This window comes from Cricetulus griseus, chromosome 5, assembly GCF_003668045.3.
Source record: "Cricetulus griseus strain 17A/GY chromosome 5, alternate assembly CriGri-PICRH-1.0, whole genome shotgun sequence".
Taxonomy (NCBI): Eukaryota; Metazoa; Chordata; class Mammalia; order Rodentia; family Cricetidae; genus Cricetulus; species Cricetulus griseus.
The window spans coordinates 143,538,848-143,555,489 of NC_048598.1; the positions used below are offsets into that span (position 1 = coordinate 143,538,848).

The window sequence follows — 16,642 nt, forward strand, 5'->3', positions numbered from 1 at the left end:
TGTCAAAAAGGATAAAATAGTTATAACAAGGGCTGGAGAGATGGCTCAGAGGTTAAGAGCACCAACTGTTCTTCCAGAGGTCCTGAGTTCAATTCCGAGCAACCACATGGTGGCTCACAACCATCGGTTATGAGATCTGGTGCCCTCTTCTGGTGTGCAGATATACATGGAAGCAGAATGTTGTATACATAATAAATAAAAATCTAAAAAAAAAAAAAAAGAAAAGAAAAGAAAAAAGAAATGCATCCCAGCATTATCTGAGTTTAAAAAAAATAGTTATAACAAAAGAATCTTTCTTTTCATTACATTTATTGGTCATGTGTGGGTGGGTGTGTATGTGCAATGGTGAGAATGTGTAGGTCAGAGGGCAACTTGAGTGATTTGGTTCTCTCCTTATACTGTATGCGCTCCAGGGATCAAACTCAGGTAGTTAGGGTTAGAAGTAAGAGTCTTTAGCCACTGAGTCATCACACCAGCCTGAAAATACCCTTTTTTAAAAAAAGTGTCGGTACCTGTAACTGGAGTTACGAAGGTGGTTAGCCACCGTGTGGGTGTTGGGAATTGAACCAAAGTCCTCTGAAAGAGCAGCCAGTGCTCTTAATCACTGAGCTGTCACTCCAGCCCACTGAAAATACCTTTTTAATAATTAAATGAGACCAGCCTGGTCTACATAGTGAGTTCCAGGACATCCAGGGCTGCATAAAACAACAACAACAACAACAACAACAACAACAACAACAACAAAAACCCAGGCAAAAATTTAAATGATGAGGAAATGATTTCAAGTTTAAATAAAAAACAAACAACAACAATAACAATAACAAAAACTTAGACAAAAATTTAAAATATTGGGGAAATAATTTTGAGTTTACAGTCTTATTTCTGTAAACTGTTACCAAATTACCAATAATTTGGTAACATTTTTTGTTTGTTTGTTTTTCTGTTTGCAGTTTCCACCTACATATGCTGGGATATCTGAACTGAATCAGCCTGCTGAGCTTTTACCCCAGTTTTCAAGCATTGAATATGTAGTTCTGGTAAGAACATAAGAGTGGGTATTGAAGAAAACTGTTTGCAGAAGTCAATACTCTTCTTCCACTGTGGGTTCTGGGGATGGACTCAGGTTGTCATGCTTGTGCCACAAGTGCTTTTACTTGCCGAGTTACCTTGTCAGCCCTTTAAACTTAGTGCTGGGTCTTAGATCTCTCTCCAAGACCACAAGTATAACCTGTTTCATTTCTATAATGACTCTATTAGAATTCCATTGTATGCACATATTAATATTTCTCTATTTGCATTTTAATTAGTTCTTGATTGACTGGTGGGGATGTCCTTCTGTATTCTGCGAATGTATGTTTCTCTTATTGGCTGATGAATTAAGCTGTTTTGACCAATGGACAGGCAGGAGCTATCCAGACAGGAAATCAAACAGGGATAAAGAAAGGTGGTAGATAAGAAGATTTTGTTAGTTTGAGGCCAACCTGGTATAAAGAGCTAGTTCCGGGACAGTCAGGGCTACATAAGAAACCGTATTTTGAAAAACAAAACAAAAACAAAAACAAAAACAAAAAAAAAGAAAGATAGTAGGTGGAGTCAGGGAGAAGATGCTGTGTAGTTGTCAAAGAAGAAAGAGACACAGGCATCACTGGTAAGCCAAGGCCATGTGGAGATACACAGACTAATAGAAATGGGTTAATAATTAAGAGAGAGAGCTAGCCAATAAGAAGCCTGAGCTATCAGCCAAACACTTTAAATTAATATAAGCCTCTATGTGTTTATTTGGGGCTAAATGGCTGCGGGACCAGGTGGGACAGAAACTTCTGTCTGCAATTGACTGTCTTGAATATTGTGCTAAAATGTTGATGCCTTTAGAAATCCAATTTTTACTGTGTTTTTTTTTAAAGCGTGGCCCCCAGATGCCTTTGATATTTCTCTATGTGGTTGATACTTGCATAGAAGATGAAGATTTACAAGCTCTGAAGGAATCCATGCAGATGTCATTGAGTCTTTTACCACCTACAGCTTTGGTTGGACTTATTACTTTTGGGAGAATGGTCCAGGTTCATGAACTTGGATGTGAAGGCATTTCAAAAAGCTATGTCTTCAGGGGAACAAAGGATTTGTCTGCCAAGCAACTGCAGGTGAGTGAGAACAGAGTGCTCAACCTATTCTTTTGTGTACTATATATGTTAATAAATACTTTCTAGATGACATGTATGTTTAAAAAAACATGATAAATTCATTTTATTATAATTGCCTTATGAAAAGGTTTTAACTTCAGTGTTGACATCAATTTTATTTCTTGTATAATTTAGCTGTCATACAAATTGAAGACTTTCCACTTTTCATAGCGTGTCTTGGATATCTCTTCATGATCACATATTTATTAACCTGGTTTATTTCTGTAATGGCTTTGTTAAAATTTCATTGTATGTTCTTATTAGGATTTCATTGTGTGCATTGTTTAATTAGTGTTTGGATATGTGTGCGCCTGTGTACGGTGTGTGTGTGTGTATGTGTATGTAGGCCTTACCATAACCTAACACATTGTTATTCATCAGGCACCCTCTACTTTATTTTTGTCTTTTGTTTATTTTTGAGCCAGGCTCTCTTGTTGGTCTGGAGCTTGATGATTAGTTTAGGCTGGCTGGCTATTAAGCCTCAGGTATCCACCCACCAGTCTCTATTACTCAAGTAGTGGATTACAGGTTTGTACCACTACACCCAGTTTTTGTTTGCTTTGTTTTTTTGAGGCAGGGTTTCTCTGTGTAGCTCTAGCTCTTGTAGACCAGGTTGTCCTCAAACTCACAGAGATTCACCTGCCTCTGCCTCCCGAGTGATGGGATTAAAGGTGTGTCACCACTGCTTGGCTAAAAAAGATTTTTTTTTTATTAAAAAAAGTGTGTGTGTGTATGTGTGTGTGTATTTGTGTATGTACATATATGTATGCACATGAGTGTAGGTGCTTGCAAAGGTAGAAGTGGGCATTGGATTCCCTAGAGCTGAGGTTATTGGTTGATATAGGCTGGCATTCTGATATGTGGGCCAGCTGATAGAGGTGCTGTATCAAACTCTGGTCTTCTGCAAGAGCTGCAAGGCTCTTAACTGCTAAGCCATGTCTCTTTATTCCTTACTCATAATCCTGCAGTTATGATTTTACACTACTTGATTAGATAACTTCATTTTTTTCTCCTTATGATTTTATACTACTTTAGTAGATAATTTCATTTCTTTCTTCTAGGTTTTAACTACCATGCGAGCAGAGAGTATTTTTTTTTTAAACACTGTATTCCTGCTACAGGCTAGGTGTTTAAGATAATAGTTGCTGAAAAGAATGAATACATATAAGTTAAGAAGAAAGATATTTAAGTTAATCATTAATGTATTTTTGACTGCATTAGATAAGAAGTACTTCTAAATTAACATCCTTTTCACTCCATCATACCTTGTATTTGCTCTCTCCTGGTGAGTTGCTTCTGAGAGAGCTCAGTCTCCACTCTGGAGAAAGAGACCTTATGTTTATTTTGTGTTCCTAATTTGTAGCATAGCATCTTGAACATCTTAAGTTGACAAATATTGTGGAAGTAAATAAAGAAATCTCACTAAAATCATCTCTTTACAGGAAATGCTGGGGCTGTCTAAAGTACCTGTTACTCAAGCCACACGTGGTCCTCAGGTCCAGCAGCCACCTCCTTCCAATAGGTAATTAATATGGCAAACAGAATTCTATAATTGAAGCAGGTATTTAAACATAGCATGCTCTCAACTTGACAAAGGCACTAGGTGATACTGTAATATTTAGCATTGTTAGGGATATAGCTAGATTGTGGTAGTATATAGTTTTAAAAACAAACTATACTTTTTTGAGGCACTTCCTTTTTCTCTGAAATAGTTCACTTTTTATCATTATGATGTTAGTTTTGATGTTTTTTTTAATTTTTAAGTTCATAAAACCTTTATGTGGTTTGAAGGCACCTTTACAGGTAGCTTTTTCTTTAAACTTCAAATCAGAGGTGCTGTTACTAAAATTGATTGTATCTTCTAACTATGTTAGTAACCTTAAAACTTTAAACAAAATTGATAGCAATTGTATTGATTTCTTGGTTTATAGCAGCGGTATGATTGGGAGTGATAAACAGACTATAGTGTGGGGCCTAGTAATAGCCCCTGCTTTTTTTTTTTCTGGGGGCACAGTCTCCTATAGCCAGGTTGGACTTAGACTAGGTATGCAGTTGATGACCTTGATCTCTTGATCTCCTGCCTCCACCTTCTTAGTGCTGGGATTACAGGCATGCACCACCATGCCTGACTCATTTCTTTCTCCCTCCTCTCCTTGCCTCCTTTTCTTCCTCAGTATCCTCTCTTTTCCTCACCCCTTGGAGTGTATATTTGTATGTGTATTTCTGGGGATCCAGCCTAGGGTCTCATACCTGCTAGATAAGCCCTTTTCTGACTGAGCAATGTCTCCAATAACAACCTGCTTTCAAAGAAACACTCCAGTACGTTCTGCTGCAAACTGAAAATTGTGAATTGTTGGTCTGCTGTGTATCAAATATTTTCTCTGTTTTTAAGAAAATGGCTTTTGGTTTACTGTTTTTTGCAGATTCTTACAGCCAGTACAGAAAATAGACATGAATCTCACAGATCTTCTGGGAGAACTTCAGCGAGACCCTTGGCCTGTACCACAAGGAAAGAGACCTTTGCGTTCCTCAGGAGTGGCACTTTCTATAGCTGTAGGACTACTTGAGGTAGTAATGATGAAAATTTAGTTTTGAAATGTAGTAGTCTGTGTGTGTGTGTGCGTGAATAGTAAAGGTGTGAGCAAACACCGTGGTGGTGGTGGTTGGTGTAAGTGTCCCGTTAGCTCTCTTCTTTCCTCCTTTTCATCCTTTTCTTCTTCCTTGCTCTGCCTCCATCTTTGTTGTCCTTTTCTTCTGTTTCACCGTGTAGTTCAGTTAGTGCTGAACTTGACCTAATGGCAGTCTCCTTTCTTAGGCTTCTGTATGTAGGACTATAGCTATTCATCACTATGTGTGGCTCTTCTCTTCTCTCATTCAGTAATCAGTGTATAATATGGTTTTTTATTTGTTTTGTTTTCTGTTTTTTTTTAAGTTCCACACTTCAGGCAATTCTGTGGCAGAAATAAGCTGCTTGTCCTATCAATGCAATTTTGATACTACCTACCAGAAGTAGCATTTGTTCTCACAGATTAAGGGTTCAGTTCCATGCATCTGCTGTTTACTTCAACAAGTAGTAGGTTGTTACTTGTACTTTTATCTATAAGTTGGTTATTTCAGGTTTGATTAATTTGCTATAGTGGCTGGCTCAGAGAACTTAGGGGAACCCTTTACTTATGTATCATTTGTAAAGACTGTTATAAAAGCCACACCCTGATAGAAGAAATGCATACAGTTGAGATATAAGAGAAAGGGCATGTCCTCTCTACTACCACACACTAGGAAGCAGCATGGGTTCAGCTATCCAGAAACTCTCCAAATCACATGATTTTTTAAAAAAGATATTTATTTTTATTATTTTAAATTTATGTGTGTGTGAGTCTGTGTGGATGTGTGTGTGCATCTGAGTACAAGTGCCCTCAGAGGTCAGACAGAGGAAGAGCTGGAGTTATGGGTGTTTGTGAGCCATCTGACATAGTTGCTGGGAATTGAACTTGGTTCTTCTGGAAGCCATCTCTCCAACCCAATTTTTTTTTAAAGATTTATTTCTTTTAATTTTACAAAACAAAAATATATGAGTGTTTTGCCTGCATGTATGTCTGTATGTATATCATGTGCATGCCTCGTTGCCCATGGAGGCCAGAAGAAGGCATTGATTCCCTTGGAACTGGAGTTACAGATGATTGTGGACTACTGTGTGGGTGTTGGGAACCAGGCGTGGGTCTTCTGTAAGAACAGCAAGTGCTTGTAACACTCAGCCATCTCTCCAGTGCCCCCACACCCATGATTGGTTATGGAAGCTTCACTACAGGAGGGTGATTGACTGCATCACTGACTGGTGGTGTTCAACTTGTAATCTTTCTTTATTCTTGAAATCTGTTAGTAGGATGGTTGTTGCAGTTAGTTTATTCTAGTACCTGGTGGGCCCCATGGGATTTCTTCCTGTAGCCCTTTCTTGGATTATATTTATTAGTTTTCTTTCATTCCTTCCTTTTTTTTTTTTTTTTTTCTTGAGACAAGGTTTCACTGTGTAGTGCTGTTTCGACTCAAAAAATATGTCACAGAAATCTTCCTGCCTGTCTCCTGAGTTCTGGGATTATAGATGTGTACTACTGTCCTAGTTAGGGTTACTATTGCTGTAGTGAAACGTGTGACCAAAAGCAACTTGGGGAGGAAAGGGTTTATTTTGCTCTCAGTTCCATGTAACAGTTGATCATCATCAAAAGCATTGAGGACAGGAACTCTAGCAGTGTGGGAACCTGGAGGCAGGAGCTGATGCAGAGGCCATGGAGGGTGCTGCTCACTGGCTTGCTCCTCATGGCTTGCTCAACCTGCTTTCTTATAGAACCCAGAACCACCAGCCCAGGGGTGTACCCAGGCTGGGTCCTCTCACATCAATCACTCATCCAGAAAATTCTCTACAGGCTTGCCTATAGCCAGATCTTTCTTTCTCTCCCTCCGTCCCTCCGTCCCTCCGTCCCTCCCTCCGTCCCTCCCTCCGTCCCTCCCTCCGTCCCTCCTCCGTCCCTCCCTCCGTCCCTCCCTCCCTCCTTTCCTCCCCCTTCCTTCCTTCCTTCCTTCCTTCCTTTCTTTCTTTCTTTCTTTCTTTCTTTCTTTCTTTCTTTCTTTCTTTCTTTCTGTGTTTTTCAAGACAGGGTTTCTTTGTGTAACAGAGATCCTTCTGCCTCTGCATTCCAAGTGTTGGGATTAAAGGAGTGTGCCACCGCCACCTGGCTTTAAATAATTGTTTAATTCTTTAAAAAAATTGTATAATTCAATCATTTCCTTTTCCCCACTTCTCCTTCCAAACCCTCTCAGGTACCCCCTAATTTTCTTTCAAATTCAAGTCTATTTTTTCTTTTGTATGTATGTTTTCAGAGCTTATTGGAGAACCAATTGGCATGTTTTTCCTTGGGAAGACTATTTTTCTTACTCTCAGCATACCTTAGCTGTCTGTAGTTCTTTATTTGTGGTTGAGGCTGTGTGGGCTTTCCCCCTTCCAAGTGTAGCTTCTTTGACATTTCTAGGAGACACAGTCTTCCTGTTCCTCTGGCTCGTTAAATCTTTCTTCTCCGTCCCCGACAATGACCCCTGAGTCTAAGGTGTAGGAGTTGTGTTGTAGATGTATCAGTTGGGACTGGACTCTATCACTCTGCATTTTGATTGGTTGTGGTTTTCTGTAATGGTCTCTCTGTTGCAAAGAGAAGTTTCCTTGATAAGGGTGTGAGGACTATACTTATCTGGTAAGACCCTGTCTGTCTGTCTGTCTGTCTGTCTATTTTTGTGTCTGTAAAGGGGGTTGTGGGAGGGAGAAAGGGAAAGAGGGAGAGTTCATGTGTACTATGTGTGTGCAGCAGCTCTTGGAGGACAGAAGAGGGTGTCATCTACTCTGGAACTAGAGTTGTAGGCAGTTGTGAGCTGCCATGTAGGTGATGAGAATTTATTTATTTGAGACAAGTTTATCTACCTGCTTTTTGTTGTTATCCTTTACACTTTTGAATGAGTTCCTTTTCTCCAATAGTGTACTTTCCCCAACACTGGTGCTCGGATCATGATGTTCATTGGTGGTCCTGCTACCCAGGGACCTGGAATGGTGGTTGGAGACGAATTAAAGACACCAATAAGATCCTGGCATGACATTGAAAAGGATAATGCTAAATATGTTAAAAAGGGAACTAAGGTAATTTTTTTATTCAGTATTTTTTCTTGTGAATTATTTTCTGTTTGTGTAACTTTACATTTTTAGGAGTGATTTGCAAATGTGTATTTCACTAAATGATTCTTCAATCTTTGGTATTGTTTCTGCTTGTTGATGCCCTTATTATTATTATTGTTCTTATTTTTGGTCTAATTTTGCAGTACTGTTTGATATTTTTTTGATAGTCATTGTTATGTATTTTTTTCTTTTTGATTTTTCAAGACAGGGTTTCTCTGTATAACTTTGTAGACCAGGCTGGCCTCCTGAGTGCTGGGATTAAAGGCATGCACCACCACCACCCGGCTCATTGTTATATTTTAACAGTAATTGATGTCATAATTTTTGATACTGTGAGTGCTTTTGTCTGTTAGTGAGTTTCTCATTTGACTTCAGATTTTTTTTGTTAAAGCTGCAAAAAATGCTTATTTTTTTTTTCTCTTTGCAGATGTGTTTGTTGCTTGCCTATGGATTTAGCTAGGAAAAAGAGTTCTCTTGTCTTTTTTGTTTGTATTGAAGAAGAGAATATATACCTCTGTTTAGTTTTGCTTAGGAGCATATACAAAAATAATGGATTTTAAGTCAAAGAATGTTAAAATGTCAGATTTTATTTATTTATTTGAGACAAAAATCTTTCTCTATAGTGCAACCCATGATCTTCCTGTTGTAACCTCCCCAGTGCTGGGATTTCAATGTCTGTCACATGTCTGGCTAGAAGTCAGACTTCTAGAAGTCATTTTATCATTTTTATGAAACTATAGGAAATTAAATAAGACTAGATCATATGTAAATTATGATGAATTATTCTTTTACTCTTAAATTGTTTTGATTTGTTAGTAGGAAAAAGATTCATAGGAAAGTTAGGTTATATATTTGATTTAATCAAAATCTTTTGTAGCATTTTGAAGCATTGGCTAATCGGGCTGCTACGACTGGGCATGTTATTGACATCTACGCATGTGCATTAGATCAGACAGGTCTCCTGGAGATGAAGTGCTGCCCAAACCTTACTGGGTATGTATGTGCATAGCTAGTAGTGACTGCTTACAAATGTGAACCAACATTGACAGCTTAGGAAATGGAAAGCTCACTCATGGTCTTGCAGCTTTATGACAACATTTGCTGACAGCTTTGCTGTGTCTTCTTTAGAGCTCATGTTACATTTTTCTTTTTCTGAAAAGACAGGATTATAAAGGCACAAGTTCTTTAGTTACTTAGTTGTTTTAGTAGTGTTTTTGAGATATCATGTTGTTGTAGGCTTTTCTTTTGGGCTACCAACCATCTCCAAAGTCATGACATGGAGACTTTTTATTAGTTTATGAATGTTCGGCCTAACTTAGGCTCATTTCTGGCCAGCTGTTTTAACTTAAGTTAACCTGTTTTTTTTTTTTTTTTATCTACCTTTGGCCTCAGAGCTTTTTACCTTTTCTTTCTGTATGTCCTACTTTTCCTGCTTCTTCCATGTCTGTCTGGTTGGTGGCTGCCTGCCCTGGGTGTGTTCCTCTTTTTCTCCCTCGTTCTCTCCTTCTTCTCTTCTCCCAAGCTTAAATTTCTCATCTTACTTATTCTTTCTGCTCGCCAACTCTGCTTATCCTTTCTCTGCCTACTTATTGGCTGTTCAGCTTTTCATGAGACCAATCAGGTCTTAGGCAGGTAAGATGAAACAGCAGCACATATCTCTTCATAACTAAACAAATGCATCATAAACAAATGTAACACAACATTACACAGTTAAAGTAATATTCTGAAGCATAAACAAATGTAACACATCTTTGCCCAGTTAAAATAATATTCCACAGCAACACATCATGAAATGTATCCATTTAAAATGTTCAGTGAGGTTTTAGTATGTTCACAAGTTACATGACCATTACTGTGATTGAATTTAGAATACTTGTCTGACCCTGGAGAGATCGCCTGTTACCTGTCACTCTCCATTCCTCTCTCCTTTCTCACTCCATCCACCTGCCCTAGGCAATACTACTTGCCTCTTCTGGATGTTTCTTATAAGGGGAGTAACAAGTGGTGTTTTGCCATTGCGTATTTTAAAAAAATTATGTGTATGAATGTCTTGCCTATGTATGTATATGTACTGTGTATATGCCTGGTGCCCAAGGAGGTGAGAACAGAGAGTTGGATCCTCTGGAACTGGAGTTACAGATGATTATGAGCCACCTTATAGGATTTGGGAACTGAGCTGGGATCCTCTGCAAGAGAAACCAGTGCTTGCCAGACAGTGGTGGTGCATACCTTTAATCCCAGCACTTGGGAAGCAGAGGCAGGCAGGTGTCTGTGAGTTCGAGGTCAGCCTGGTTTACAAAGCAAATTCCAGAGCAGGCTCCAAAGCTACTGAGAAACCCTGTCTCAAAAAATCAAACCGAGAGAGAGAGAGAGAGAGAGAGAGAGAGAGAGAGAGAGAGAGAGAGAAAGAGAGAGAGAGAGAGAGAGAGAGAAATCAGTGCTCTTGACCTCTAAACCATCTCTCCAGTCCACAATGGACTTCTTTTATTCAGCATGCTTTTTAAGTTTATACACATTTAGGCACTCCCAGTATTTCTTTTTATTGCTGGACAAAAGTGAAGTAGGGGTTCAGCTTCATTTAGTATTCTCTTTAGATAAGTTCCTAGGGAAATGCAAACAACTAGGGACTCAGTAGGGAAAGTACTAAAAGGTAAAGGCCATGATCATCTGTGCAAAACTTTACAGATACAAAATAATGCAGGAGGTTAAGTAATTCAGCATTGGATAGGTGAATTAGACAGACAACAAGAGGAGAGACTTGGAAGCAGCTGATGTGGACAAGAGCTTCTCAGGTATTAACTTGTAAAAATAACTTGGGCTTCTTGTTAAAAAACAGGGCTCTTCCATCCTATGTGAAGGGATGCTCTCTTGGCCTGGACACATGGGGAAGGGCCTAGGCCTGGCCAAGGATGATGTGGTAGACTTTGGGGAGTCCCTTTTGAGGGCCTTACCCTGCCTGGGGAGTGGAGGGGGCATGGCTAGGGGCAGATGGGATGTTGGGGGGAGGGGAGGGAGGGAGAAGGGATTGACATGTGAAACAAGCTTGTTCCTAATTTGAACTAATAATAGAATAAAAAACAAAACAAAACAACAACAACAACAAAACAAACAAACAAACAAAAAAAAACAGGGCTCTTTAGTATTTGTGAGATGAGGTTTGAAATAAATCCCTTTTAGGGTTGCTAGTGGTGTTAATGTTGCTGGACCAAGTACCACACTTCAAGAAATAGAAGTATAGACAACTTTTATAGATACTTACTGTGAAAAGGAGCAGTCACTAATGCATGATACGCGAATAACATGGGTAATCTTTGATGATGTGTATGCAAGGAGAAAATCTGGGCCAGTTAGATGGCTTCGTGAGGAAAGGCTCTGATGGCAAGCCTGATGCCCTGAGTTGGATACTTGGGACCCACATGGTGGAAGGAGAAAACTGATACATGAAAGTAGTTCTCAGACCTTCACATGCACACTGTGTTGTGTGCACACCCATATACACAATGTAAATAAATGTAATTAAGAATTATTAATAGAAATAGTGTTAATTACATTTGTTTTGGGAAATGTCTTTACTATTTGCTCATAGTCTAAGTAATTATTTTTTTCTGGTAACTCATGAGCCCAGTTAATTGTGTTGCAATGTTGTGTTTACCTTTTTTCTCTGCAGAGGATACATGGTAATGGGTGACTCTTTCAACACTTCATTATTCAAGCAAACTTTTCAAAGAGTCTTTACCAAAGATATACACGGACAGTTTAAAATGGGCTTTGGTGGCACATTAGAAATAAAGGTAAGAACTCAAACTTGGCATGTATGATATGTTTGTCAAGTGAGAACCTTGTAGGCTTAATGGTAACTTTAAAATACTAGTCAAATTCAGATGTACTTAAAAAATAGTGGTTACTTTAGAACCTTGAATTAGAGATTCTGTTTCCCAGAAAAAGGTATTGTCATTAAAAGTACATGAGACTGGGATCATTCCTAATAATAATTAGAAAAGTAAAGCTTCTTATATTGGATAATTTTGCTTTTTTAGAGATAATGTCTCATCCAGGTTGTCTTCTATGTCCTGATCCTACTGCCTGCCTCAGCTTTCCAGGTGCTGTGATGTAGATGTGTTTTACTATGCCTGGCACTAGACATTAGTTTTTTAATACTAAATTTATATGTTTTTTTCTTGTTTATCTGTATGTCTTGTTTTTTGAGACAGGGTTTCTCTGTGTAGCCCTGGCTATCCTGGAACTTAAATTTGTAGACCTGACTGGCTGGCCTCAAACTCAAAGATCTGATCTACCACTCGGCCCTGCCTCCCAAGTGCTTGGATTAAAGGCATGCACCATTAGTGTCTAGCTATGTTAGTTTTTATAATGGCAGAAATGATATCTCACTCGAGAGGAAATTATTCTTTAGTTTTGTGGTTAGTGTTGGTTGTACATGAAATTACATCATGAATTTCAAATTTTGGCTTAAAACACTTGGAAAGCTTTGTGTTAATTACATGGATATTACAGAAACACTGACTTTGAATTTTCATTAAATATTTCTTAACGACATTTTATTGAATGCTTACCATGTGATCAGCATGATGGTAGGAAATTGTAGAGAAGTGGTTGGATCTGTAAGGTGGAGGTCCTGAGAGAGGTTAAGCTAATGCCTATGATGGAATGAAGTAACAGTAGAACACATAGTGGTACAGAAGTTTAGGAAGAGAAGTGAGGGCTGGCTGCCACTGAGCCACTATCCCAGCCTTTTTCATTTTGTAGTTGCAAGACAGTGTGATAGCTTAAATTTGATAGCAGGAAAATGGAAAGAGACCAGTCTTGGGGCTGGGGAGATAGCTTGGTGGTTAAGAGCATTGGCTGCTCTTCCAGAGGACTCAGATTTGATTTTCAACACAGCTCATAACTGCCTGTAACTCTAGTTTCCAGCCATCCAGTGCTGCTTCTAGTCTCTGTGGTACTAGGCATGTGTGTGGAGCATAGACATACATGCAGGCCTAAGATTCCCACACAGAACTTTCTGTGGAAAAACATAGATAAAGCTTAGGTTTTTTTTTTTTTTTTTGATGTTGTTTGTTTGTTTTTTGTTTTTTTGAAACAGGGTTTCTCCATGTAACAGCTCTGGCTGTCCTGGAACTCACTCTGTAGACCAGGCTGGCCTTGAACTCACAGAGATCCACCTGCCTCTGCCTCCCAAATGCTGGGATTAAAGGCATGCACCACCAACGCCTGGCTAAACTTAGGGTTTTTGATTTATGTAATTTAGGGCATGGTGTGACTTTGAAATCAGAGTCAGATTCCCAAATGGAGTCTTCCTACAGCTTGTGGACATAGAAGACTAGAATTAAATTAGAGCTTAATGGTTAATTATTTTTAATTTTAGCATATTTTCATTGCCTTGTTTTTCTATGTAGCCCTGCCTGTCCTGGAACTTGCTACATAGACCATCTGTCTTTGCCTTCAGGTGCTGAAATTAAAGGGGTGCACCACAATGCCTGACTCTTCACTGACTTTTGAGCTTTAAATATAGGAGAATGTATTATAATCTTTTTTTTTGTTGTTGCTGTTGTTTTGTTTTTGTTTTTCAAGACAGGGTTTCTTTGTGTAGCTTTGGCTGTCTGGGAACTCACTCTGTAGACCAGGATGGCTTTGAACTCACAGAGATTCACTTACCTCTGCCTCCCTGAGTGCTGGGATTAAAGGCATGCAGTACCCCCACCTGGCTGAAGAATGTCTTATATTCTTAAACACTTATAAAATCTGAACTTATTAAAAATTTCTATTATATTTATTAATGTGTGTGTGTGTGTGCGCACATGCCCATGATATGACGCTTTATGGAGGTCTGAGAGCAACTTAGAGCAGTTGATTCTTCCTCCTACCATGTAGTTCCTGGAATTCAAATTCCAGTGGTCAGGTTGGTGGCAAGTACCTTTATCCACTTAGCCATTTTTGTAATTCTGACTTTGTCTTTGAGGGAACCAAATGTACCATGTTCTTATTTACAGACCTCCAGGGAAATAAAGATTTCAGGAGCTATTGGACCCTGTGTGTCTCTTAACTCGAAAGGACCTTGTGTGTCTGAAAACGTAAGTAATGTTGTTCCAAAAAAATGCAATCAATTTCTACGCTAGCACAAAGACAGACCAGATCCATCATGGAAGCTTCTCATTTTCATTTTAAATTGTTGTATATCATTGAGCTTCCATTGTACATTTCTATGTGTAGTTGTTCTTTTCACATACATGGCCATCAGTGCTGTATTTTTTTTTTCCTTATTTTTTTTTGTTAGTTCAAATTAGGAACAAGCTTGCTTCACATGTCAATCCCTTCTCCCTCTCCCTTACCTCTCCCCAACCCTTCCCCCTAATCCCCCACCTGCCCCCCTTCCCATCCACCCTCCACTCCCCAGGCAGGGTAGGGCCCTTGATGGTGACTCCCCAAAGTCCACCACATGATCCTTGGCCAGGCCTAGGCTCCTCCCCCATGTGTCCAGGCCAAGAGTTCATCTCTTCACATGGGATGGGCTCTCAAAGTTCCTTCTTACACCAGGGAAAAATACTAATCCACTACCAGGCGCTCCCTAGAGTGCAGAGGCCTCCTAATTGACATCCATGTTTAGGGGTCTGGATCAGTCCTGTGCTAGCCTCCCAGACAGCAGTCTGGGGTCCATGTGCTCTCCCTTGTTCAGGCCACTGTTTCTGTGGGTTTCACCAGCCTGGTACCAACCCCTTCATCAGTGCTATATTTTACATGGCTAAGCTATTCATTGTCTTAGTGTGCTCTTAAATAAATTCTCATGATTTGGAAAGTTTTAGGGTTCTGAAAGCCAAAATTAATTTCAAGTGGTTTTTGTCACTAGACTTAGCAATGAAACAACCAAATCAGAGAGATTTAAGTTTCTCTTCATGTTAACAGGCTGTAATGCATTTCGAAATTATAGTTATAGAGTTGTAGATAGGATGATAGCACAACACTAAATAGTAATCAGCTTTCAAAAATGATAAAGCTGCAAAATCAGTTTATATGCAGTTTTTATGGTAAAGATCTGTGTCTAAATTTTCCTGGCATTAGAATGCTTATAATTCTATAATATATAATGCTTATATATTCATATGTGCATATATATAGGGTTCCTTTACACAGATAGGAAAGTTGGGTGGAAAGGTAATGTCAGTGGTTAATCCTTTGTTAAATAGTGCATATTTTAAAATACCTTGTATCTTTTTAATTTGCTTAGCAAACCTTTTCAATAATCTTAATGTTTTGTCATGTAAAAATTGCCTGATTGTATTTAATTATGTGTTTGTGATACGGTGTTAAATTTTTTAAAGCTTTTAACATTTATTGAATAAATCTGAAAGCTGAGTGTTTTTTCTTACTGGAGACTTATTCCTGCTTTTATCCTTCCTATAAATTAATAAATAGTGTTCTTTAGCTTTCAAGCACCCTGTCTTTTATTTTTATAGGAGATTGGAACAGGTGGCACTTGTCAATGGAAGATATGTGGACTCAGTCCCACGACAACCTTAGCCATGTATTTTGAAGTTGTTAATCAGGTATGACTGCCTACATTTAAAAAAAATATGTTTTTGGTATTTGAGACAGAGTATTTAGCTCAGGCTCTCTGGAACTCACTATGTAGACCATGCCAGCCTTGAATCCCAGCACTTGGGAGGCAGAGGCAGGTGGATCTCTGTGGGTTGAGACCATCCTGTTCTACAAGAGCTAGTTCCAGGATAGGCTCCAAAGCTACACAGAGAAGTCCTGTCTCAAAAAACAAAGCAAAACAAACAAACAAACAAAAGAGTGCTGAGAGAGATGACTGGAAAGGGGAGGCTTTACGGGGTCCGTTGGAAGCCTAATGGAAGGAAAACTCAGAGTCTGTAAGGATGGCCCGGCTGAGACTCTTGGTAGCAGTGGATGAATAGCCTGAACTGGCCATCCCCTGTGAATTGAATTGACTACCAGGGTTGTCATTGGAGAGCCTTCATCCAGTAACTGATGGAGGCAGATTCAGAGACCCATGGCCAAACATGGAACCTTTGGCCCATGTTCTAAGAGTCCTGATGAGGAGAGGGAGGAGGGATTGTAGGAGCCAGGAGGGCTAGGGACTTCCCAGGAAAACCCATAGTATTTACTCTTAATTGCTGTCTCTCTCCAGCTCCTCCCTCTCCCAACATTCAAAGGAGGTTGTTCCAATTTTGATGCTCTGTTATTTTCCTCTTGCCTGATTTTGTGGATTTTTCCTTGCCCTGGAATGATTTTTTTTTTTTTTTTTTTCCGAGACAGGGTTTCTCTGTGTAGCTTTGGAGCCTGTCCTGGCACTTGCTCTGTAGACCAGGCTGGCCTCAAACTCACAGAGGTCTATCTGCCTCTATTTCCTGAGTGCTGGGATTAAAGTTGTGCGCCACCACTGCCCGTCGATTTTTTTTTTTAAATGCTAAAGAATATGTTGTCTTTGATACTGTGACATCAACATAGTAGATTTTGCTTTGTTCTTACTTCTTTATTTTTATACAGCATAATGCTCCAATTCCTCAAGGAGGGCGAGGTGCAGTACAATTTGTGACCCAGTATCAGCACTCAAGTGGGCAGAGACGTATTCGAGTGACCACAATTGCTAGGAAGTAAGTTTTTTATTTTATTATTAGAGGTTTAAATATATATTAAAACTATTGTAGGTCAGACTCTCAAGTTGGGTTACTTATTTGGGTAACATTTATGACTAGAAGATAAACAATTATGA

The 16,642-nt window shown here is 39.2% G+C and overlaps 1 protein-coding gene across 1 annotated transcript in view; it reads left to right on the forward strand.

Annotated features, from left to right (window-relative positions):
• The window catches only part of Sec23a (Sec23 homolog A, COPII coat complex component), a 57,169-nt gene that overhangs the window by 8,282 nt on the left and 32,245 nt on the right, over nucleotides 1-16,642 (forward strand). The window contains exons 4-13 of the mRNA XM_027419666.2: nucleotides 951-1,037; nucleotides 1,905-2,141; nucleotides 3,623-3,702; nucleotides 4,604-4,748; nucleotides 7,699-7,857; nucleotides 8,771-8,886; nucleotides 11,561-11,684; nucleotides 13,902-13,982; nucleotides 15,363-15,452; nucleotides 16,417-16,523. Coding sequence (XP_027275467.1) covers nucleotides 951-1,037; nucleotides 1,905-2,141; nucleotides 3,623-3,702; nucleotides 4,604-4,748; nucleotides 7,699-7,857; nucleotides 8,771-8,886; nucleotides 11,561-11,684; nucleotides 13,902-13,982; nucleotides 15,363-15,452; nucleotides 16,417-16,523 — 1,226 coding nt within the window. The remainder of the gene's footprint in view (nucleotides 1-950; nucleotides 1,038-1,904; nucleotides 2,142-3,622; nucleotides 3,703-4,603; nucleotides 4,749-7,698; nucleotides 7,858-8,770; nucleotides 8,887-11,560; nucleotides 11,685-13,901; nucleotides 13,983-15,362; nucleotides 15,453-16,416; nucleotides 16,524-16,642) is intronic.